The sequence below is a fragment of the Mus musculus genome, chromosome 2 (assembly GCF_000001635.26).
Source record: "Mus musculus strain C57BL/6J chromosome 2, GRCm38.p6 C57BL/6J".
NCBI classification, from domain to species: domain Eukaryota; kingdom Metazoa; phylum Chordata; class Mammalia; order Rodentia; family Muridae; genus Mus; species Mus musculus.
The window spans coordinates 22,936,667-22,961,869 of NC_000068.7; the positions used below are offsets into that span (position 1 = coordinate 22,936,667).

General features: G+C 37.1%; 2 protein-coding genes across 24 annotated transcripts in view; one reads left to right on the forward strand and one right to left on the reverse strand.

Annotated features, from left to right (window-relative positions):
* Positions 1-3,600, forward strand: part of Pdss1 (prenyl (solanesyl) diphosphate synthase, subunit 1) — a 45,885-nt gene extending 42,285 nt beyond the window's left edge. For 7 of the 11 annotated variants that reach the window (XR_374108.4, XR_001783152.2, XR_001783150.2 and 4 more), the window contains one exon: positions 3,157-3,600. Coding sequence is in view for 6 of the 11 variants with exons in the window: in XM_006498191.4 (XP_006498254.1) it covers positions 3,157-3,297 (141 nt within the window). In the remaining 5 variants the exon portion in view is untranslated. The remainder of the gene's footprint in view (positions 1-3,156) is intronic. The other 4 variants (NR_149721.1, NM_019501.3, XM_006498189.4 and 1 more) reach the window with 2 other exon arrangements.
* Positions 3,407-25,203, reverse strand: part of Abi1 (abl-interactor 1) — a 100,169-nt gene continuing 78,372 nt past the window's right edge. For 3 of the 13 annotated variants that reach the window (NM_001331044.1, NM_001377511.1, NM_001377510.1), the window contains 5 exons: positions 24,041-24,181; positions 20,352-20,452; positions 16,769-16,945; positions 9,910-10,095; positions 3,407-5,381 (listed from right to left, as the gene is read on the reverse strand). In NM_001331044.1, the coding sequence (NP_001317973.1) occupies positions 5,206-5,381; positions 9,910-10,095; positions 16,769-16,945; positions 20,352-20,452; positions 24,041-24,181 (781 nt within the window). In that variant the 3' untranslated portion in view covers positions 3,407-5,205. Of the gene's footprint in view, positions 5,382-9,909; positions 10,096-13,517; positions 13,605-16,768; positions 16,946-20,351; positions 20,453-24,040; positions 24,182-25,203 lie in introns of all 13 variants that reach the window. The other 10 variants (NM_007380.4, NM_001331043.1, NM_145994.3 and 7 more) reach the window with 6 other exon arrangements.

The following is a 25,203-nucleotide window of genomic DNA, read 5'->3' on the forward strand; positions in this document are numbered from 1 at the left end:
TTCAGTTATCTGGAGGTCACAGGTTAAATGGAATAGAGTAAGAAAACAAGATTTAGTAAGCAAGTACAGTCTAAGATCTCTATTTAGTGTCCAATACAAGAAAGAATTCCAAATAATGTTTCCAGTATTTTAGTGAGTGCTTGGCAGTGCTATAAAAACTCAAATCCAATATTCATCTCTAGCCTTAGAAACAGTCCTTTGGTATCCCTGAGGGTTGCAGAACCCTCCTTGGATCTCAATGATGAATGGATGTTTAGATATTTAGAATACTGCTTTATACTTTATATTGTTTATAATACCTAGTTATGATTGCTTAGATGCACAGAGAATGGACAAAGGTGTACATGCTCAGGTTATGTCCAACATGGTTTTAGAAAGCGAATCAAGACTCAAGTGATTGGTGAGAATGAAGAGCGAAATTAATTGTAGTTCTCACAACTTCTACACTGTTCCTTTAAAAAACCACCCTTTTTGTCTTTGTGACGGTGCACTTAGAAATCACAAGTAAATTTGTCAAAGGGGTCTAAATTCTGATCCTTATACACTCAGTGGGGCTTCTAAATCCTATTCATTAAGTATGTGTGGACAATTGAAGATTACTAAAGAGTTGGTTAAAACTTGCTGAGCAGAAGAAAATGTGAATATAAACTGAAAAATAAACAGGAAAATCTACAAAGATACTGAATTCTTAAAACAAGACCTTTTTAAAGCTCCCTTGTGCCAGTTTTGCACACGGTAACAAGGGCTCCAGCACCAAGCCTATTCATCTCTAGCCCATTATTCAACTCAAACAGAACAGGAAGTTCTGAGAAGTGACAAATGGGACTATATTGTAAAAGCTGCTGCATGATCAACAGACAGCATGCACAAGAAAATATCTAACACCCCAAATATATAAAGAACTACAAAGTTAAATGCTAATTTAATCATTCACTAAAGAAATACAAATGGCCAATAAGTATTTGAAACATGTTCAACATTCTTAGCAATTAGGAAAATGACACTAAAACTGAGATTCCATTTTAACCACCATCAGAGTGGCTCTTATCAAGAAGGCAGGTAATGCTGAATGCTGGTGAGGGTGCAGAGTTAAAGGAACCCTTATTTACTGCTAATGGGAATGTAAAGTCATGTAGCCACTATGAAAGTCAGTGCACAAAGCACATGGCCCGGCTGTGGGCTTCCCTTGAGACAGCATACAGCCAGAGAAATCTGCAGTTCGTGTTTACTGCTGAACTGTTCACCTAGGTAAGAAATAGACTGAGCTGGTGAATAAAATATGATACATAAGCACAGTGGAATTTTATCAAGCCATAAAGAAATGTCAAATAAGCTGCAGAGATGCCTTACTGTTCTCTAAGAGGACCCATGTTTAGTTCACAGCATCTAAGTTTGGTGGCTCACAACTGCCTGTGTGAGCCTCCTGAGTTCCAGGAGCTCAGACATCATCTAGTCTACATGACACCTATACTCAACAGGTACATACCCACATATAAATTTATATTATAGTATTTTACTGGAGAATGGAGATCATTATGATAGGCAAAATTATCCAGTCTCAAAAAAACAAAAATCGCTTCTCATAAACAGACTCTAGTACATGTGCCAGTCATACAAGGAGATAAAAGATCTTAAGTGAAGGAGGAAGGGTTGATGAAATATATTTACATGAAAGCAGAAAGAGATAGATACCCTTAAGAGGACCAGTAACAAGTGGGGATTGGGAACAACAGTGGGAGGTATCAGTAAGAATAAAGTGTGACTGTATGTATGCATGCATAAGCCATAATGTAACTATTTCAGGAAGAGAATGTACAAAGTGCTCACTACAAAAGGCAAAGATACCAAAACTGGCCCTGTGGGGGGAAAAATACTGAATGCCAGACGACAGTTGGAATAAGGCCTTCCAAATAGACATCCAAGTGAACACTTTAAACCTGAGATTGAGTTGAACTATTGGATAAGTCTTCAGGCAAGTGAAATCATACTTGGAGAAGAAAAAGCTGGTTTCTAATTGGTTGTGATCATGAAAGCCTTTAATGCTTGCACTTGGAAGGCAAAGGCAGATGGATCTCTGTTGAGTTTAAGGCCAGTCTGATCTATATAGTAGGCTCTAGGCCAGCCAGGGTTACAGAGTGAGATCCTGTCTCAAAAAGGAAATAAATAAATGTTGGTTTTTCACATACCCTTTGTGGTAGGTTATTTGCACAAGTCCTTAAGCAGGATGTGCTGAAACATTAAGGAGAAAAAAACATACTTCTATGCAAGATGGCACTGAAAACTAAACTCTTACTAATGTTTTAAGGAAAGCATTTTCAACTGTATACTAAGACTATTGTAATCTGATTGAGAACCATGGAGAAGGATTTTAGTATTCTATCAGAAAAATAAAAATGTTTTATTACTGCTCAGCTTCTAGAAAGAACCACCATTAGAAACATAGTTACAGAATGTAACCATCTTTAACATAATGGCAGAGTGGACAGAAGCAATGGTGTCCTCATACAAAAGGACACCAGAAGTTAACCATGCTGGCAAAGGTAATCTGCAGAAGAACTCAAGATGGTGAGATTACGATTAGACTAGGAAATGCTGCAAATGGGCTATGTGATTTCCAATAGGAAAGGCACCAGTAAAAACTGGCATTTTAGCCGGGCATGGTGGCGCACACCTTTGATCCCAGCACTCGGGGGGGGGGGGGGGGGGGGCAGAGGCAGGCAGATTTCTGAGTTTGAGGCCAGCCTGGTCTACAACAGAGTTAACGTTCCAGGACAGCCAGGGCTACACAGAGAAACCCTGTCTCAAAACAAAACAAACAAACAAAGAAAAACCTGGCATTTTCATTGTAAGCCTTTTAGATTTTCATTTTAAAACAGGATTTTATATAGACAGAACTTCTTCAGTGAAAACAAACAAACAGAAAATAGCTGGGTGCATGACAGAGTTGATTTCTTTGTGTGCTAATAGAACTAGAATGTTTCCATGTGAGAAAAGTTGTAGATGAAAGCAACAGCCACTTGGTGGGAAGGGAACTTCAAGACATAGTCTGATTATTATCTGTCCAGCTCATCTGATCTCAAACTGTGTCCTTCTCTTGTGGCAGCAATTCAGGAGCTGATCAGGGCAGTGATCTGTCTGTTTTGTTGTTTCCTATAGAGTGATGGCGTGCAGCAAACAACCTACCTCGCCCAGCAGTACTGCCACAAAGCTGTGAGAGAGATCAGGAAGCTTAGACCATCTACAGAAAGGGACGCCCTCATTCAGCTTTCAGAAAGTGTGCTCACCAGAGATAAATGACAATTCCTCCTCTTCTTTCTGGCAGCTATTTTACCAGACTGTGCCTAATGATTTTGTGAAACACTATTTGCTTCATGTGCAGAAAACCAAAAATCATTTTAAGAAATAATTTCAACCTTATTGATGGGCAATTTTTATTGGCAAAGTTTTTCGGAAAACTTTTTAAATGTAATTAAACCAGTGTCATTATAGTCCTATAAATTCTAATCGAGGTATCCTGATGGTTATATGTGGTATTGTTTACACTGTTAATGCCCACATGTAAAGCCATTACACAAATAAATAATCAACGTTAAAATTCAAGTGGTTTGTCTTTGTTTCACCATAGGATTAAAGGTCAGAGAATTTTGAAGTCTGTACTATTTAAATCCACATTAGTTATACTTTAACAATATCCAAATTTTTCATATAGGAGCATAGTTTATTATAAAAGACTAGATAAAATTTAGACAACAGGTTATTTACAAATGAAGAAAACATTTTGCTTCAAAAAGGAAATGCATAATAAAAAGCTATCTGATTGCTAATGACATAGTACTTCAAAAATAACAAAGGTTAAAATATATATGGAATCATTGATTTGGTAGGAACAATGGTCTTTAATTTTCAGAAATATTTTGCACTGCTCTCATCACTATGCTGTCATAAATCTGCAACCCTCAGTACATAGAAACCCACACTTGTGTGATCTACTTTAATATCCTAAGCAGTACAGTCTTATATACAAGAGAAGTATCCCTCACACCCTCCCTTGAATCAAGGAGACACACAAAGTGCATGTGTTGCATCAAAGTTACAATACAAACCTGCTTATTACCTGTTTACAGATTAATACATGGCCTAGTTTCTTTCAAAATTATTGTAAAATTTTATGTTTCTAGTGCCAGGGAATGGATTAAATATGCCTATCCACAAATGAACTGCATCCATCTTTACAATATGTAAAGGATTTTCCTTTCACTGAGTCAATGTAAATTCAGTTTCATTAAAATCCAAAGGACCGGTGTGGCACTCCTCCTTCAGATGTTGCCCCCAGAATATCATGTGCTTACTCTGACACAGTCTAGCTCCAAAATCTGCAAAATTCTGTCACATTGACTGTTTGGACACATTAAGATTAAGCTAAAAATATTTTCAAAACTGATGCATTGAGAAAATAGAACCATAATTCTGCAATAAATCTTTCTTAAAGGGGTGGGAGGGTGTGCATGCATATGCACTAGCATACATAATTAAAGCAAACCAGTAAAGGAGAGGCCAAAATCCTTTGGTTCACTTATGTATTTATGAATGGAAAAATTTATAATGCAAATTTCACTCATTAAAAAACTTAGATACAAATTACAACATTACAGATAGTCTTTCATTTCACATGGAGAGCTTAGGAGACTCAAGTATGAGTACTCCAGATAATCGTTACACAAATTGGAAGCATCTTGAATTGTTAAGTATATTTCAATACATAAAAATTTATGCATGCTTTAAACACAGTATTTTTTTAAAAATGAGAATTGAAACCAAAAGTATGACCAGCACCAGCATTGACGTTTTCTGTTTTTTCCTATTAGTCTGACACAATGTTAGTGACCATGCTGCACTGAAACATGTAATGGTGCATTCTGAACCATGATTTGTTAAACATAATACCCAATCCCCAGAAGTTTTAGGCTGGTCATAAACTTAGCAAGGTGTGAGTACATATGCATAATCAATTATAGGCATATAAACTGCTGCTCAGCAATGTTTGAACTGCCTCCAAAATTTATGCTTACAGGTAGACATCCAAATATACCAATAAAACATGTCCTTGAAAATATGGGCACATTTTAAACATTAAAACAATTCTGTTAACCATATAATCCCACAGTATGACGGAGTAATAACCTACATGAAAAGAAAAAAGAAAAACTAATCAGTATAGTGCATGATTGATTCAACATAGTTCCCAGGGAAGAGTCCAGTCACTCGATTGCAAACTCCTTCAAACCAGCCATCATCATTCTTCTTTATAACATAGATGATTGCACCCTCTTTAAAGGACAGCTCATCATCCTTGTCTTTTGTATAATCATATATTGCAACAACTGTGGAGGAAACAAAGTATAACATGAGAATACTATCTTGAACATTTACTTTTAAAATGTAATGCCAATTAATTAGTTTAGAAAAACTAAGTATTTTTAGTGGGAATTTATTTATTTATTCACTTCTTTATTTTTGGTCTATTTATTTATTCACTTATTTATTTTTGGTCTTTCTAGGCAGAGTTTCTCTGTGTAAAAAGCCTTGGCTGTCCTGGAGACCAGGCTGGCCTCAAACTCACAGAGATCCACCTGCCTCTGCCTCCCAAGTGCTAGGATTAAAGGTACAGCTGCTGCCTCCGCCCAGATGGACTTAATTTTTCTATCGGTATAAGTAAATGGTCAATCAAGTCCCTAAATCACTTACCCGACATATTGACCACATTGACAATATGGCCACACGAAAGAAGACACTGGGTTCCTACTAAATTCTCTTTAAGAAACACCTGAGGGTGAGTGAGATAACTCAGCTTGAAAACAAGTGCCAAGCATGAAGGTCTGAATTTGAGCCCTAGAGTCCTACACGGTAGAAGAGGCAGCTAACAGCTGTCTCTAATCTTCACACACACAGTGGCATATGTCCTTCCACATTAAACAAATGGAGTAATAATAATTTTTAAATCTCTGAATTTAGGTGGTTTTAGATTTATTTTTGGTTTTCTGATCTCACTATTTAGCTCAGAGTGGTCTCAGACCAGAGCACTACTGGCTTACACTCCCACAGAACCAGGCATTATGTCAGTATTTCTATTCATTCAGACAAATATATGTGGAGTATCTAAGCAAACTGCCAGGTTACTAATGTATTATGAACAAAGCCATTCAGTAAACTAAATAACAACTCAAGCTGTCTTAATTTGACCATATCACACATTTACTGGGTAATAAATCTATATATTCAAAATCCCATGTTAATTGATAAACTCAGATTTTAAAATAGAAAAAAAAAATTCTGCTCATTTTAAAAGTTTTGTTTTAAAAGTTGGCAAAAGTAAAGGAAGCCCCAGAAAGTGTGACGAAGTTGGAGATCTTCTTCCTTTCTGGTTAACATACTCTATCTTTCCATTTTGTAAGCAGGGAAAACAACTTAGATGCTGTCCTGGCTGGTGTTGTGTCAACTAGACACAGCTGGAGTTATCACAGAGAAAGGAGCTTCAGTTGAGGAAATGCCTCCACAAGATCCAGTTGTGGGGCATTTTCTCAATTAGTCATCAAGGGGAGAGGGACCATTGTGGGTGGTGCCATCCCTGGGCCCTATAAGAAAGCAAGCTGAGCAGGGCAGGGGAGTGGTGGTTCACGCCTTTAATCCCAGGACTTGGGAGGCAGAGGCAGGTGGATTTCTGAGTTCGAGGCCAGCCTGGTCTACTGAGTGAGTTCCAGGACAGCCAGGGCTACACAGAGAAACCCCTGTCTGGAAAAAACAAAAAACAAAAAACCAAAAAAACAAACCAAAACAAAAAAAAAAAACAACAAAAAGAAAGCAAGCCAGGGGAAGCAAGCCAATAAAGAACATCCCTCCATGGGCTCTGCATCCCTACCTGCTTCCAGACCTGCTTCCAGTCCTGACTTCCTTTGGTGATCAACAGCAATGTGGAAGTGTAAGCTGAATAAACCCGTTCCTCCCCAACTTGCTTCTTTGTTATGATGTTTGTGACTAAGACAGATGCATACTACTTTAACTATTGATTTGTAAATGTAAATATTCCCGCTAAACCCATTTTTTTATATTTCTAAAGTTACATGTAATTTTCTACTATATGTGACTAATATATGAATGATTTTATTTTTCATTTATTCTTAACAGTATTTTTCTTAAAATACAAATCTTTAAAACATTTATGATGGTCCAGAATTATTTTCTTCCCTAAGAAAGATGGCTTGCCTCATTAGTAACTCTAACTTGGTGAACTAGAGATTTGAAGTACTGATTGATTACCACCATTTATTAAGTTAACCAGGTAGTCTTTTCTCATTCCAATACACTGTAGTATATGAATTCAACAAGCCCATTTCCTTCCATTTTAGCTCTGCAACAAAAATCACAGTATGGTGATTATGATCTCCATAGTTTATCGAAGCTTTAAAATATACTGAAAAAATATAATTAAATACTATCAAAGTCAGCTTCCAAACGCTGACACCATTGCATACACTAGCAAGATTTTGCTGAAAGGACCCAGATATAGCTGTCTCTTGTGAGACTATGCTGGGGCCTAGCAAACACAGAAGTGGATGCTCACAGTCAGCTATTGGATGGATCACAGGGCTCCCAATGGAGGAGCTAGAGAAAGTACCCAAGGAGCTAAAGGGATCTGCAACCCTATAGGTGGAACAACGTTATGAACTAAGCAGTACCCCGAAGCTCTTGACTCTAGCTGAATATGTATCAAAAGATGGCCTAGTAGGCCATCACTGGAAAGAGAGGCCCATTGGACTTGCAAACTTTATATGCCCCAGTACAGGGGAACCCCAGGTCCAAAAAGTGGGAGTGGGTGGGTAGGGGAGTGGGGGGGTGGGTATGGGGGACTTTTGGGATAGCATTGGAAACGTAAATGAGGAAAATACCTAATAAAAAATTTTAAAAAAAGATAACTAGCAAAAAGGATCAAGTGATTGCAAAAGATCAATTATTAAGAAAAGCTCCATAGGTAATTTAACTTCGGTAATACTCTGGTATCTAGAGTCACAGGGTGATGAGATTCAGTCTTGTAGACTAACAAAAGCCTAAAGCATTCATATCTTTGAGCAGAATAAAAAACTACTTCAAGTTCTTAGTTCCTCTAATGCAAACAGCTCAGAAAAGTACTAAAACACATTGTGTTTGCTTTCTAGGTTTCCTTTGTAAGTGTAAGGGTCTCATGTCAATGTACACACTCCCTCATGTAATTTCTCTCACCACTATTTACCATTAATAACTTGATGTTGATTCTATTATTCAAACTCTCCCTTTTATATCTACTGTGAAGGCTTTCTGGGATTTGTCTATTAGTTTAATACAGAGACCAGTATCACATCGGCATATATTAGGTTAAAGATACAGTATCAATAAGAACAAGGCTTTTGAAATAGTCATGTCATAAACTTATTAGCCAAGTTAAACAGGTTTCATTATCTTGTCATCATGAAAGTGGTTATTAAAACTTCTAAATGTAAGCATACTGGTTTACTTGACACAATCTAGAAACATATCTGGGAGGAAGGAATATGAATTGAAAAAAATGTCTCAGTAAGATTGGCCTGTAAATCTGTAATGCATTTCTTGATTGATGTGAGAGGCCTCAGCCCATTCTGGATGGTGCCACTCCCAGGTCTTGGATGCAACTCAAAAGAAAAACAAACAACAAACCAGGCTGATCAAGCTAAGAGAAGCAACATTCCTCTACAGCTTGTAGGTTTCTGCCCTGACTTCTATTACAAGCTGTATGAAGTAAGACCTTTCTTCCCCAGGTTGATTTCAGTCATGTTGTTTTACCATAACAACAGCACCCTTAAGTATGACAATAATCCTACTAGATCTTGTCTGCCCATGGCAGAAGGCTGAGAAAAATCACTCCACACACCAGGCTAATGTAAAATTTGCAATAATCCTCCTGCCTCTGCCTCCTGGGTGCTGTGATTTCAGGTATATGATAAATCCTGCTAAATTAACTTGATTTACACACACACACACACACACACACACACACACACACACACACACACACAGACACACACCCCAATGGCATATCTAACCCATCACCATTCCTTCTTTATATTTATGTATTTTAAATTTTATTTTCTGTGATGAGTATTTTGTCTGTATATCTATATCTGAACCACAGGCATGCCTGGTGCCAGAAGTCAAACACAAGAGTTCATCAGTTCTCCTAGAACTATAGTAATAGATGGGTGTGTGTTGTGTAGGTGCTGGAAACTGAACCTGTAAGAAATGCCCTTAACTCTAAACCATTTCTCCATCTCTCCACTACCAATTTGTGTAAATAAAGTTTTACTGAACACACTACATCTACATCTACATCTACACACACACACACACACACATATAAACTTTGAGCTACAAACCTGTTGAGTCAATATAGCAAGCAAAATCTAAATCTAAACTATACCCAGTCTTGAGAAAAAAAAAAGGAGACAAGAGGGAGAGGGAAAGGAGAGGGGAGGGGCAAGGTAAGATGTGGGGACAGAGGGAACGTTTAAAATCATCACTAAGATCATAAATAACTGTTAAGTCATTTAGCTCAATTTTGTGCCTTAAATGTTTGATCTATAAAACACAGGCAAGCAAGTTAATCTGAAGCTAGAAGCATACATGGTTTGAAAAGATGCATCTAACAATTTAAATTCAAAGTATAAAGAAATAGTCTCCTTTTCATACTCCTGAAAAACACAAAGTATACATAGTAAGAGCTACCACCTTGACTGGTAAGACAGTTACAGGTAAGAAACACTGGCTGAGACATTTTTTAAAACAGTAATAAAACTCTAATTAGGTTACTGTACTTTACATCAACCCATGAAAATAGTACCTCACCTTTCTCAATATAGTTCTTGGGAGCCCATGCAGGGTCCCCATCTGCATATGGGTCACTATACTGAACTACTGCAGCTTCCTCATCTTCATAGTCCACAGGAGGAGGTGGCGGAGGAGGCGGAGAGTCATCAAACATGGGAATGTCATCTGGTGGAGGGGGTGGTGGTGGAGTTGGGCTATCAGCAACTAAAAGGATTCAGAAAGTAATGAGTCTAAAGGAACAATTTTAAATTAACAGAATTTAACAATTCTAACTCATATAGCATGCACTATATAAAACATGCAGTGATTAGAAGTAAAAGCTGGGTGTGTTAAAGTTTATACTACTTTTAATTTTAAGCACAATTTTTGCAACAATAAAATGAGATAAAATAAGCATATAAATACTACATTAATGAATGTAAGAGGATACAGTATCTTCTTTCATTAGAATTACAGGAGTAAAGAAGTTTCTTTATCCTAAGTCTCAAGTGAAAACAAATGCTCCCCTTGCTCGGCCTTGTTGCCCGAGGGGACTCTGTCATGGAATACCCCTAAGTTTCTTATAGTAGAGGTCTGACAGTTTTTACGATGTATATAGTCAGGCCTGCAATTTTGGCTTTTGGTAGCTTTAGTGCCCTAGAAACTACATCACAAGTGGACCTATCTTTTATTTGTTGTTTTAATAAAGAGTAAAGCCAAGTTGGTCATATCATGTTTAAATGTTTTGTGTAGGGTTTTGTTTGTTTGTTTTCTGTTTTTACTTACGTTTTAACAAACATAAAAAATAATTCCAAATGAGAAGACTGCATGGAGTATCTTTAAACAAATTAGTTATATTCACAGTCAAAATTTAATGAAGAAAGGAAACTAAGATTTTGCATTATGGCTAATAAAACAATGCATGAAATGATACCAGATCCAAAAGATCCAATTTCTAACTTAAAACACAATTAAGATTTAAACATAAAATACTGAAGATGCAGTAATTTTAAAAGAAATAAAAATAAACAAACAAAAATGAAACACACTTCAGATTCTAGATGGCTGGGGTATGTGTACACATGCATTAAAGAACTGAAGGTGTTAACAGGAAAATGGGTGTGTGGGACTAGAACTGTACTTATTTGGCCACCAATGCGGCTGGGATTAAAACATTCAAAGCTAACACAACTAATGCTCAAACTTCTACTCCACAAATTCCTTTAAAAGTTTAGGGGAGAGGAGAAAAATCAGGGAAGGTAGTGCATGCCTTTATTTCCAGCACTTGGGAGGCAGAAGCTCAGGGAATCTCTGAGTTCAAGGCAAGTCTGGTCTACACAGCTAATTCTAGGCCATCCACAGCTACACAAAGAGAACCTTGTCTTTTAGGTGAGAGGAAGAAAAAAGGAAAGGTTCTTGTATTAACTGTTGTAGGTTTTATAGGTTATTGTTCCTGACTGAGGACAGTAAGTTGAGATCTAAGCAAGAGGCTAGTTTAAAGCAAGCAGAAAACAGTCCTGCTTCATTTCTGCTTCAATTCTGTGCTTTCTAGTTTAATCCTTGAGATGATAAAGACAATAAAAAATAAATTCTACTTGGTGATGCTCACTCACAACAATCTAACAGGTCTACAGTTAGATTGTCTACTACATGCACTGATCCACGAAACATCTGCCTATACCTACACCTCCTCCATAAAGCTTGTTTATGTGGAAGAGTGGCTATGAACAGGCCGAGCACACACCCTAAATTGGCTTAATGTGTATAGTACATGTTTGTTTGATTCCCTGAAGAGCTGTCACTCTTCATTTCTACAACATACTGGTTGAAGATTCCATTCAACTGCCATTAAGTATACATTGGTTTATCTTCAATTTTATGGCAAAAATCTGATCAACCCAATTTTCTGCCCTAGTACTTTACCTAACACTATGCATATTTAGTCCAAAAGCCTATCTGATGTTAAATAATAAAAGGCATGAGTCATTAGGGGCTCATATCTTAAACCAGACTGGGTTACAGCTACATGCATTTATTGTCACTTCCTCTGAGTATCAGAACACTGGCATTTAAAAAGCACATAAAATATGTACACTTGATAAAATATTTAAAGTGCTGATACACAATTTCTTAATTTCAACTTGCTTAGAAAAACTTGAAAATAAACTTGGAATAGCAGTGGTGTAAGAATAATGAATTTGAGCCGGGCGTGGTGGCGCACGCCTTTAATCCCAGCACTCGGGAGGCAGAGGCAGGCAGATTTCTGAGTTCGAGGCCAGCCTGGTCTACAGAGTGAGTTCCAGGACAGTCAGGGCTATACAGAGAAACCCTGTCTCCAAAAAGCCAAAAAGCCAAAAAAAAAAAAAAAAAAAAGAGCTCAATATCATGTGTTTCATGTGTTTGGTAAAAAGAACAGAAATAGTTGTGTCAAGGTGTCTCTTTGGGAATAATGAATAAGAACACTGGGTTTTGTTTCCAGTTATCAGTTAGCCAATGATCTCTAGGCCCACAAAGTTGATTTTTCAATGGCTATTAAACTTATTTCCTAGAACTCTTCATGATGAAGCAGTGTAAAAATATTGACTGGTATAATCTTCCACCTCTGACAGGTTTAGTTTCTAAACCGTATCAGCATCACGAAACGACAATATCTCTGGGCATGATAAACCCACCTGCCATCCCAGCTATCAGGAGGCTGAGGCAGAAGGGCTGAAAGGCCAGCTTAGTGAAACAGGAGATCTGCTCCAAAACCCAGGAACTGAGAATGTCATTCATTTAACTCAGACTTAGAGCAGCTCAACTAACATGTACAAGGCCTTGGGTATTGCTTAGAACATCAAAACTTAAGAAACTGAAGTTAATAGTAAGAGGGTTTGCACTCAGAAATTTCAAAACTCTAAATCCACATTTGCAATAAGCTCTCATGAAGAGACTGTCTTAAACTTTTTGTTTGTATTCTTACCAGAACCTATCATATAACACTGCATAACAATATTTGATTGGTGGAAGGGAGGGACTGAGAGAAGCATTATAAGAGTCAGTAAACGTTGACAAAGAATTTGCAAAAAATTTACTGTACTGAGGATGGGCTGCTTAAGTAGTAGCTCATTTCTAAAACAATTCTGAAATGTATTTCTAAGAAGATTCCAAATGAAGTAAAATGGAACTAAATACTATCTTAATTTCAATGACTGACATTTAATTATTCAGCAATTGTACTTTTCGTTTGCCATACAGTATTCACTCAGGACACATAGAATCTTCCGTAATGTCAAAGGTAATTAGGATTACAGGCATGCACCACCATACCCAGCTGCAAAGTGTTTTCTAATTGTCCTAGTAACTATTATTTCAACATAATTTGCCTTCTTGGGCTTACTCTTTGCTTAAAAATATACAATAGATCTCATAGCTTAGATCATCTAAATACTTAAGCAAACTGCAGCTTTGAAATTGATATGGGTCAGTAATCATGCAGACAAGAGAAAAGAACAGAAGCCCGTGCTCTTCCGTTTCAGTAACACATAACTGTACCTACTCTTCAAGGTAAGATTAGCTTCTCAGTAAGAAGGAAAATGGTGACTCAGCAGCCATGCATGCTAGAGGAGACAGCCTCTAATCTCTGACGGCTGTGTTCCCAGACTTACTGTTTTCCTGCACCCTGGCCACGAAGCCTGTGAGAGGGATCTGTGGAGTCAACTGAGGCATGGGGGGAGGAGGAGGGGCAACAGAAACTGGCAGCAAGACACAGTATGGGGAGTAAAACAGATAAAGAAAAGGAAACAAACAAAAAGCAGAAGTCAGTTACAAGGACCACAAACATAAATAAGTATGCCAAGAACAGTCTGCAAATGAAAACAAACAAAACAAAAACAAACAAACAAACCCTGCTACCCTCTTCAAGTTTTTGTCCCCACAGAACCTAAGGCCACACTGTGCTCAGCCATAGGATAAGTGCATAAAATAATAAATATACTTACTTTTAACCTAGCATTACATTATTTGGGGAACTTTTTAATTTACTGTAACATTTATTTTAGCACAATGCTTTTCAAAGAAAAACTTCTAAAATATGTTACACTTAAACATCTACAGAGCCTGCCAACAAACTGTTTTGCTTTAAGTCTATAAACTAACAGACCTGTCTAGCTGTTAAACATTATTTGGTTTTTAAAACCAAATAATGTTTAACAGCTGTTGATTACATGTATAAATATGTAGATAAATCAATGCATTAATCATGAGTTACCTTTGAAGAAAGTGCTTATATATCTAAATTTACATACTTCTCTGGATAATATTTTCTTACAAAAGTAAGATTTGTTACTTTTTAAATTGCCAGCTTTATTTGTAAGAAATCAGCCCTGAACTTACTAAGGGACAAGAGTGTTCCATGTACCTAATAGTTAATCATTCAGTCTCTGAGGGGAAGTTATCAAATATGGTCTTTTTATGGATACTGAAAAAGGAAACTTAATCTCTCTAATCAGTCAAAATGTATAATTATTTGTACTATATTCATTTCTGATTAATATAATGCAGCCAGATACTGGCTGGCTTGAAGCATGTGTAACCTTTTTCAGGAGATACTTTATAAGAAATTGGTATCAAATGTTCCTATGACTAACAAATATATGAAAGATTGCCACAAACTAGAAGCAAAGATATGTTTACTTTGTCTCTTTAACAAGACAGTAATTGCTGAAGATCCAACAAGTCAATGGGTTCAAGTGGAAAGATCGGTTTCCCAGTGGTCACCACTAAGTGATGTTACATTATCCAAGAAAAACAACTTTATTGGTCCCTAATATTTATCATTTTAATCCAAGGTACAAATGTGTTGGTAAGCATAAAAATGTGATAGACGTTCCAAGTTAAAAGTTAGAGAAATATATATGTGCTGATAGTTCATACAGATCTAAAAACAGCATTCCATTTACTAGCAGAAACTGGTTTTCATTCTGTTACAGAGAACACTTGTTAAATGGTTAGAGTATTGATTTTAAAACAAAAAAGCCTCCCATTAGTCAAAATAGTTTCAAGAAAGAGCCCTTAGTGACTAGCCATGCTCGTTAGCTGTGGGAGAAGAGACAGGAGGTTACTATGAAGATGCTCATCACCAGCACATATAAGGAGAGGAAGCGGCACATCACAGCACTAAACACAGCCACGTACCAGTAACCTGCACCAGCAGCTCAGACTGAAGGGGAAATGGATAAAACAAAACATGCTTTACACCCCAGGCTAAGTTTCCTTTCCAGTTTCAAAAAGAATACTGATATTTACTAAGGAAGTATCCCACAAACATGTGTGAAACTAGACAAGTGTAGATTGGTGAAATTAAAAACCCTATTTGCAGAATAAATTTAAAGACAAAGTGGGGGAGGGAAGATAATGATCATAAAGATGGGATGGAAAAAGCAGAATATGAAAAGAAAGTTCAGACACTAGTGGAATAAACAACTAATTTGTCTTGATTGTATATGCCATTAATTCTAGGATTCAGGAGGCAGAAGTAGGTAGATCTCTACATTCAAAGCCAGCCTGAACGCCATACTGCGTTCCAGAACGACCTATCTCCACAAAACAGAACAACCACCACCACCTAAACGACTGAGTTACAGAGCATTCAGACACTGAGGCTATCACTCAATATCAACAAAGGGGGATGTGAAGTAAAATAGCAGGCAAGAGTTTATTATTTCATAGTAGCCTGAATTCTGGAAATTCAGGTCTGGAAAAAAAGCTGTATAAAATCTGAGGTTCTCTGTAAATATAGACATTTAAGACAAAATGGTTTTCAATTTGCTATAACTCAGTTACCCTCTAACTCAAAATTTTAAACAAAAGACCATTAGCCTCTACTTAAGTTAGGCATAGTGGTGCTTGCCTATCATCCCAAAAAGAAGGAGGGCTGCAAGTTCAAGGCCAGTATGACTTAAGCAGTGCCAGGCCAGTTACTTAGAGCACTAACTTTCAAAGCTATTTCAAGGCTACAAAGTATGGCCTTGTCTTTTAAAAAAAACAAACAAACAAGCAAAAACCAAAAATATGCACGTAATATGAATACAAATAAAAGAGCCAAGCAAATCCCATGTAATGCAGAGTAGTCACCATTATTTTTATAGAACATTCAGTTCTAGAAATACTTAAAATGAAGCTGCCATAGAAAAACCTGTCAGCCACACCCAGTAACTTCACGACAAAAACAAATACTGGACAACAGGCTTATTTCAAACTATTTTTGTTCTGAATTTAGTATCTTAACATGGAAAGTGAACTCAATGATTATCCTCAGATATTCAAGCCTTTCCTTTCTAACTCTATTTTCTGTAAAAGGTTTTAAACACTGGCTGTAATTAGTACTGAGATGTGTATTTTGAAGTAAACAAAGGGAAATCAAAAGAAAATCCCTCCCACCTGTTAGAATTATTCAGAAAGAGAAAGTAAGCAGGCATTGTAAATGTTTTCATTTGAAAGCATTTCAAAAGAGGTCACAACCTTAGAAGTGATAGCCAGCAATTTCTTTTCATTAAATTCTTTAAAAAGTTCTTTGGCTGTGTTTGTGTCTTCGTACCATTACTGAACCATCAAAATCATGCTGATAAAATTTAAGATTGTTTTGTTCTCTAGTTCAAATTATACTGTAGTAATACTAATAATAGCACATTAAAATATTTGTTGAATTTGGTAGATTAAGTATACTTGAGTGAACCCTGGAGAATAAATAAGCAGTAATATTTAAGATGGTTATTCAAGGATTAACATTCAAAGCAAAAACAAGCATGAAATAGCATGGCTTAAATTGTTGTCTATCACAGTCAAGAATAACAGTTTCAAATAATTTCCTTTAAAAAGGAGCTCCACTATTGCTGTATGCCTGCAAACACAAGCTTACTTGAATTTTGAGAATAAAGTGGACCTCCATTAACATGAGGCTGAGCAGAGAATTGGGCGGCCACAGAAGGAGTTCGTCTATATCCACCAGAAGATGTCGAAGAAGTGGTAGAGTTGTGTCGAGAAATCTGCCTGGTCATTGTGCCATACTGGGAACCAGGAGCTGCGCCAGGGGCTGCTGAAAAGCATTAGTCAAAGGCAACCAAGAAAGCATTACAAACACCCCAAGTGACAGGACAGAGGGGAGGGGGTTCTTATTTTTTTTGGAATGCCCAGACATAAAATAAAAAAAGAAGATGAAAATCAAATTATCTCCACTTCTAAAGTATATAAACAAGAAGACAGCTAGTGCAAAGAGCTACAAAAGTGACCATTTGAGCATTGCTAATCCTTTGCAATAAGCATAGTCCTGAATGCTATTTTGCTAATGCTATATGTAATTTACATGTGCATTTCAGAATGTTCACTAGACAATGCGCGAGAACAACTACTCTGGTATGGTAAGTAACCCAGGGATAATCTGAAATATATGAAAAGGAATATATGTGTAAGTTGTCTGCAAGTACTACACCATTTGATTAAGGAACTTGAGTTATCTAAGGATTTTGTATCTATTGGAGGTGGGGTGTACAAGAATCAATCACCTGAGGGGATGAAGGACAAGTGTATAAAGCTTTTGTATGTACACTGGCTCCAACAAAATGAGTACCACACACAGTCTGAGTAAGGCACTAGCTGTTAGCTGTGGGTCATTCATGACTGCTTTATAAACAGCTTCCTCTTCACAGCCAAGTTTCGGAATTTGATTTAAAATTCTATCTGGCTAAAAAGCTCAGGATAAGTAATAAAGTAAACAATAAAATTTAAACTGCTAAGTATATTTTTCTGATTTTTATAACTGTTAGTAATTACTGTTATTAATTATTTAGGTTGTATTTAGGTACTATTCTAACACTAAGAACTATCACTCCTTCTGAATGAACACTGCTAAGTATAGTCCCTGAATTTCCCTACGCTTCAGCACTGATGAAAATCTCCCCTTGAGAGCTTGTTGTAATGGAAATTTATGGGTTCCATTTTCGGAGATTTTTAACAAAGTAGATCTAGGATGAGTTCTGAAACTGAAATTTCTACCTAATTCCTCTACGTTAATAACCAATTTGGGACTATTGCTCTGAAAGTTAGTGCTCTAAGTAAGCAGTTAGCAAACATTTTTTTCTTTAAGTCGACTCTTAAAAACTAAAAATTAGGTGTCCCTGGAGTGGGTTACACCTACATGAAATGACCATATTCAAACTGACACAGCTTTAAGGTGAATTTATATACAAGTACACAAAGACTTCACGGAGCCTCTAGAAAAAAAAATTCTGACAGAATGAGGATGAAAAAGACATGTAATAGCTTTGACCTCACAAACTTAACAGAGAGTTTTCTGAGAAATAATGTTCTGATGTTAGTACCTAAGACTGACACTGAAAGATGCTGTTTACCTTGATTAGTAAGCAAAAGGGGTTTTGGTAAAGGGAGCAAGCATATCAACAAACACCAGCAGTATAGCACCAGTTCCACACACCCCAACAAGGTGAGCTGTCTGTCTGCATTTTTACTTATCCACTGTGGCTTCAACAATCATCTTCCAGGCTCACAGACTTTCTTTCAGTGATTTCTATATCCATGGGATTTTGTATTATCTCCTTCCCTCTCCTTTTCCTCAGTATACATAAATGTTTTGAAAAATAATCTAGGGCTGGTGAGATGGCTCAGCAGGTAAGAGCACCCGACTGCTCTTCTGAAGGTCTGGAGTTCAAATCCCAGCAACCACATGGTGGCTCACAACCATCTGTAACAAGATCTGTCTCCTTCTTCTGGAGTGTCTGAAGATAGCTACAGTGTACTTACATATAATAAATAAATATTAAAAAAAATAATCTAAAAATATTTTCAGTTTAATTTCATCTAAATTAATTCTCATAAGAGACACCTCATTATTTATCTTAAGTTCTGTGTACTTCTAAACTGAATGTAAATTTGGGTGTGGGAGGGAGTTGAGACAGGATTTCTCTGTGTAACATCAACCAGACTGGTCTTGAACTCACAGAGACTGCCTGCCTCTGCCTCCTGTATATGCCACACACTGCCCAGCCTGGATCTAGAATTCTTTGTATTAGCATTCAGTCTAGTCCTTCCCAACTTAAAGACAATTTGAATGCATCCAATTGATAAAGTTACTTCAGAGCATTCTCAGCTATCTGAAACCTGGGCTGCTGCAAAAATTTTCAAAGAATAATCCAAAAGATAGCACCACAGCAGCCCAGTCACACTCTATTTCCTTTCCATGTTCCACTTCCTATCTCCACCTTCAGCCCAGTCCTTTGACTGGATGTAATAACTGCCAGTTTTTGTCAATCTAAATAAATCACAAATAAAAATCCCATTAAGTTTGTTGTAAATCATACATAGGACCACATTGTATTTAATAAAGAGTCTTCTCCGTGTTCTTATAGTGTTAAGTTCAAAGGTCCTTCACCAGAAGAAATTAGAAATAATTAGATTTAATTCTTTAACTTTTAGTGGTACCATCTATAATCCAGTAACTGCAGCAACTTGTAATCTATCAGCTACAAGAGTTAAGTGCAGATATGTAAAATTTATCTAATGGTTCCCCAACGCCTACACAGTCTCATCAGCAACACTCACTGGGAGAAGTATGACTCCAGGAAGCCAGACACAATGTTTTCTAGCAAAATAGTTTATCACTCAGATCGGAGTGTAAGAAAACAGAACCAAAAATTCCAAAATGGCAGGAAAATACCGCATATTGAAGACAAAGAAAAAAAAACAAACATCCGTATATAAAACAAGTTCAAATGAGTTTATAAATGCAGTACCCACAAAATGAGCCTGTGTTTATAACAGGATCATTTTTCTTGAACAATACTTTGAAAAGGTAAGATAGTTTCCTCTCATTTTTTTATTATGATTACCTTTCAAACATTTTTTTTAATATACACATTTTGTTTCTGGATAGCTTGGGCTACACAGAAATAACCTACCTCAAAAAAGTCTACATTTCACTGACTCAATTTCAAAGGGTTAACTGAATGTTCTCCCAGAATACCTTAAATTTACATACTTTCTAAAAAGGTAAAATAAATTTTCATATTTTTAAATATCATCTTATATTCACCAGATTTCACTAAAACAGGTGCTGAATCTCATACATAAATAGGAAGGCACAAATACATTGGTTTAGCAATACTGACCTTCTGAATGAAATATTATGCAAAATGGTTTGCTTTTGAAATAATAAACATCACAAACTATTAGAAAGGCAACATTTACTAAAACAAAATGGCCAAAACTGACTTAACAAAGTGACTTCTCTGTACCACACATACAGCTTGTAAAACCCTAACAATTTTGTGAAAATTAATCTAAAAATATCATATTTTTATATCTGCCTTTATTATAGCAATAGCCACAATCTAGTAACTAATTTCATTCAATATACATAGAGTGTTTTAGCCTCCATAATAAAGTGAACAGACACAACACAGTGAAGCTGAGGGTACTAACTACCGTACCTGGGCCCGCAGTGGGCGGTGAGGGCGTAGGCACAGCAATAGGAATGCCAATGCTGCTGCTCCCACTGTTCTCTCGGCTTCCGCTTCCTCCACTACTTCCACTGCAAAGAAGAGAAGCATTGGAAAATCATTTTTATACACTGATTTAAAAAAAAAAAAACTTAATCTAAACTGGAGCTACTAAATACTCTTTAACTTGGTTAACCTTTAGCCTATTATTTAAAATGGTTCTTGTGTTACACTGTTCTTCAAGAACTTTAAAACTAGTAACTAGCACAGTTTTTGAACCCTACCTGGCCTTAATTCCCAGCACTCTGAAGGCAGATACAGGTGGATCTTTGGGTGTTCAAGACCAGCCAGGGGTGCATAATAGGACCTTGTCTTAAAATGGTAATTATAGTCTAAGTCTTGAGCAGTGAAATCTCACAGTCAGTGAGTTACAAATGTCTATTTCAAGCCTGCTGTGACTAAGAGTAAACAGCCTGTTGTGGTGGCATACTGCACATTCAGTACTGGCTAAGTCTAGAGGTTCTTGAGTCTGAAACCACCTGGCATACATAATGAGGCTCTTGTTTCCCCTCTGTGATGGTTTGTATATGTTCAGCCCAGGAAATGGCACTATTAGAGGGTGTGGTCCTGTTCTAGTAGGTGTGGCCTTGTTGGAGTAGGTGTGTCACTGTGGGTATGGGCTTTAAGACCTTCATCCTAGCAGTCTGGAAATCAGTATTCTGCTAGCAGCCTTAGATGAATGTAGAACTCTCAGCTGCTCCCGAACCAGGCCTGCTGGGATGCTGCCATGTTCCTGCCTTGATGATAATAGACTGAACCTCTGTGCCTATAAGCCTGCCCCAATTAAATGTTGTCCTTTATAAGACTTGCACTCGTCATGGTGTCTGTTCACAGCAGTAAAACCCTAACTACAACAACCTCCTTCTGTCTCAGAAAGGAACTGTGAACCATACCCTCACAAAACTCTATACTAGAACATGAGAAAACAGATAATTCAAAAAAGAAAGTAAAGAACATTGGGGGGGGGGAGCGCATAATCCTTGTCTGAAAATCAGGAAAAACAATTTCTCCCTATCTGAAAGAAAAGTAAAAGGGGCATGGTGGCACACTAATGTAATCCCTGCATTTAGGAGGCTGATGAAGGAGTATGGCAACTTCTAGGTCAGTCTAGCCTATACAGCAAAGCCACGTTTCCAAAACAGAAACAAACTGAGCACAGCGGCACACCTTTAAACCCAGCACTGGGAAAGCAGAAGCAGGTGAGTCCCAGGATGGCCCAGAGGTTAAGAGCACAAACTGCTCTTCCAGAGGTTCTGAGTTAAATTCCCAGCAACCACATTGTGGCTCATTATCATCTGTAATTGGATCTGATGCCCTCTTCTGGTGTGTCTGAAGATAGCTACAGTGTACTCATAGACATAAAATAAATCTTTAAAAAAAAAAAAAGTTCAAGACCAGCCAAGGTTACACAGTGAAACCTTGCCTCAAATGCAAACCAACAACAAATAAAAAATATATAAAAACAAATTGAAGACAGGTGATAAGGAATTTTCTGGAAAATAAGTGTGGTGATTTGATAGCCTCATATATTTGAACGCTTGGTCATCAGGAAATAGCACTACTTGAGAAGGATAAGTAGGTGTAGCCTTGTTGGATTAAGTGTGTCACTGAGAGTAGACCCTAAGGTTTCAAAGCCTCTTCCTGCTGGCTGTGGATCTGGCTGTAGAACTCTTAACAACTTCTCCAGTACCACGTATGCCTATGCCACTATGCTTCCCGTCCTGAAGATAATGGACTCAACCTCTGTTTAAGACTGGACCAAGTGAGGCCAGCCTGGTCTACAGAGTGAGCTCCAGGACAGCCAGGGCTACACAGAGAGAAACCCTGTCTCAGAAAACCAAAAAAAAAAAAAAAAAAGAATGTACCAAGTAAATGTTTTCTTTTATAAAAGTTGCCTGGATCATGGCATCCCTTCACAGCAAGAGCAAAACTAAACAACAGGCAACAGTTTAAAGGTAGTTAGGTTTCACTGCTATAGAAACTCTATTCAACTCCCTCCAAGACAAGTCCTTCTTCCTGAGAGTAACTGTCTACAATACCTGACCCATACTATGCTGCCCGGGCTAGTTTCAAACTCCTGATCACATTTCAATAAAAAGATCTACTGTTAAAACAAACTGGCTTATATATGAAATCATCAACTCATTCAAGTCAGGAAATCTACTCAGCTTTATGTCAGACTCAGGAATATTTGTACACTAATGAACTAATAGGATCTTCTGGAATTATTGACTTTGGTGCTTTTTATCTAAAATAGGCATAAGTGGTGGCAAATTATACTGTGTGGGCTAAAGCTGGACAACAGTCCAATTTTTGACTATGAGCTACCTTTTTTAACAGTGAAAACTCAAAAGAGGATGGTATTTTGCAAAAAATTAAAATTATATGAAATTCAAATTTTAGTACCATAAGCAAAATTTAACTAGGCCATCCATAGCTCACTATGTTCACTCATTTACAAATTGTCTATGGTTGTCATGGGGCTAAATTTGCAACAATGATTAAATAATTCCAAAATCCTGACATAATGACATTCTAGAAATATATTTTTAAAATAAGTGTTAGTATTTCAATACAATAAGCTTCTGGAAAAACAACAACAACAAAACTATGTCTTACTAGTTTCTGAATGGTATTTAACACAGTCATTTCAAATAACTAGTTGTTGAATAAGATTAAAGTACTACTACCTCCACTATGAGAAAAAAAAAAAACATTTTGACCCTGTAATTCGGCAAAACCAAACATAAAAAGCTGGGTATCTCAGCACTGGGCAACTGCTTTCTCAAGAACTGTTAACACAACCTCATTATCAACTCGGTTCTGAAATCGTCTTCAGAAACAAGCAGAGTGATCTCGTCTGACTTCTTAGAATTCAATATGCTATGTAAAACTCTACAACACGTAACCCTTTGTCTAAGAGCATTTAAGAGTATTTTCCCTGTGCCCATTTTAATGAGCAAGAGTTCCTGGTAAATGAACTCAGAAGTCTCATTCATACTAAGAATCTATCCTAAAACCGAGCTATACAAACCATAGCCCTACCTTACAACATTTAAAGATGTGTTAATAAGCATTCTTGTCTTGGGTCAGGTGGGCGGGAGTGGTGACAGTACTGGGTTACTACTAAAACACTTTGTTCCAAACTATCTGAAGAATATCTTATACACAAATTTAGGAAAGCAAAACAATTTTAAGCTTTATTTGGGCTTTTTGTTTGTTTTGGTATAGACAGGGTCTCATATATCCCAGGATGATCTCAAAGTCACTAAGCAGCTAAGGATAACCCTGAACTTCACACCCTCCTGCTTCCATCTCCCAAGTGCTAGAATTACAGATGTGTGCCATCGTGCCTAGTTTGTATGGTACTGGGGATCAAACCCAGAGCTTCCTGTATGTTAAGGCAAGCACTATGCAAACTTCAGCCTCTAAAAAGCATTTTTTAGTTGTAATCCCAACATGTACTTGTATCTCTGTCAAAAAGAAGGAATATAATCGGCTTATAGTATACACAAATGAAAAATAAATTTTTAAGTAAAAACTCTGTATCTTTAGAAATCATTGCTCAGCAGTCAGCAACACACACTTCCAGAGCTCAGATGTTCAGGTAGAAGGCTTACCTATGCGTCCTTGGTCTCTGATTTAAAGAAGCTGTCCTGCCTGGACTATGCTGGCTTCCAAGCCTCGCAGGACTAGTCATGTAGTCATTGGGAACTGTTGGAGGCTTAACAGGCTCTAGGGTTTTGTAAGGGGTATTCCGTCTAACAATGAAGAACAGGAAGGGTAATGAAGAGAGACAGACAATCAGCACTTCCCCCCAAATTTGTAAAAATCTCTATCTGAATTAAGTATAACAGAACTTTTTCCCCCCAACTTTAATCGAAAAAAGTAAAGACTGGCAAGATGGCTCAGAGAGTAATGGTGCTTGCCACCCATGCCTAGAGACCTTAGTTCAATCCCTAAAACCAATTTACCAGGGAAGAGGAGTATTGTGCACGCACATGGGAACACACACACACACAGAGCCACAAAATTCTCTTCTGACCTACACAAAGTGTATAGAAGCACAAGTTACACAACACACACTCTTTAATGACAAAAACATTTTTAATAATAATTGCTACTTAAAATTATAAAGTTTTTATATAAACTTTGCTGCTTTAACATAAAAATTCAAATTTGTTGCTTTTTGTTGGAAAATTATTGGAAAGGGTCATTTAACGTTATGCTAAAAATAATGGTTATAATCTTAATGATCTATAATATATGATATTAAAATATACATTATTCTCAATTCAGTCACTCATAAGCCTTTCGGGAAGGGGGGGGGGCGCACATGGCTAGCTGCTGACTGGAACCTTCCACAAAAGCAAGAAATCTAATATGGAATTTCCAGGTAATCCATCACAAACACCTTGAAAAATAATGATACAATTAGTACCACAAGAAGTCACCACTACCTTTTCCAGCTTTCCACAAAGCTACTCTGGTGCAAGGGGGCCTGTGACTAGCTGATGCAGTCAGAGCCACTCAGGCAGAGTCCTAAGCCTAAGGTGCCACGGAACAGGAGGAACAGAAGATGGAGACTACTAAGCTAAACTTCAGGAAGCACACCGCTTATTCAGTGAGCCACAGCATAAGTACTGTAAATACAAGTGGAAGCACTATAAGGATCTCTCTGTTCAATCCATTTAAGATAAAACATAAAGCAGATTTACATTAACATATATAATGTAAATGTTGTTGCTTTTTTAAATATAGGAATGCTCTGTCTGCATGTACC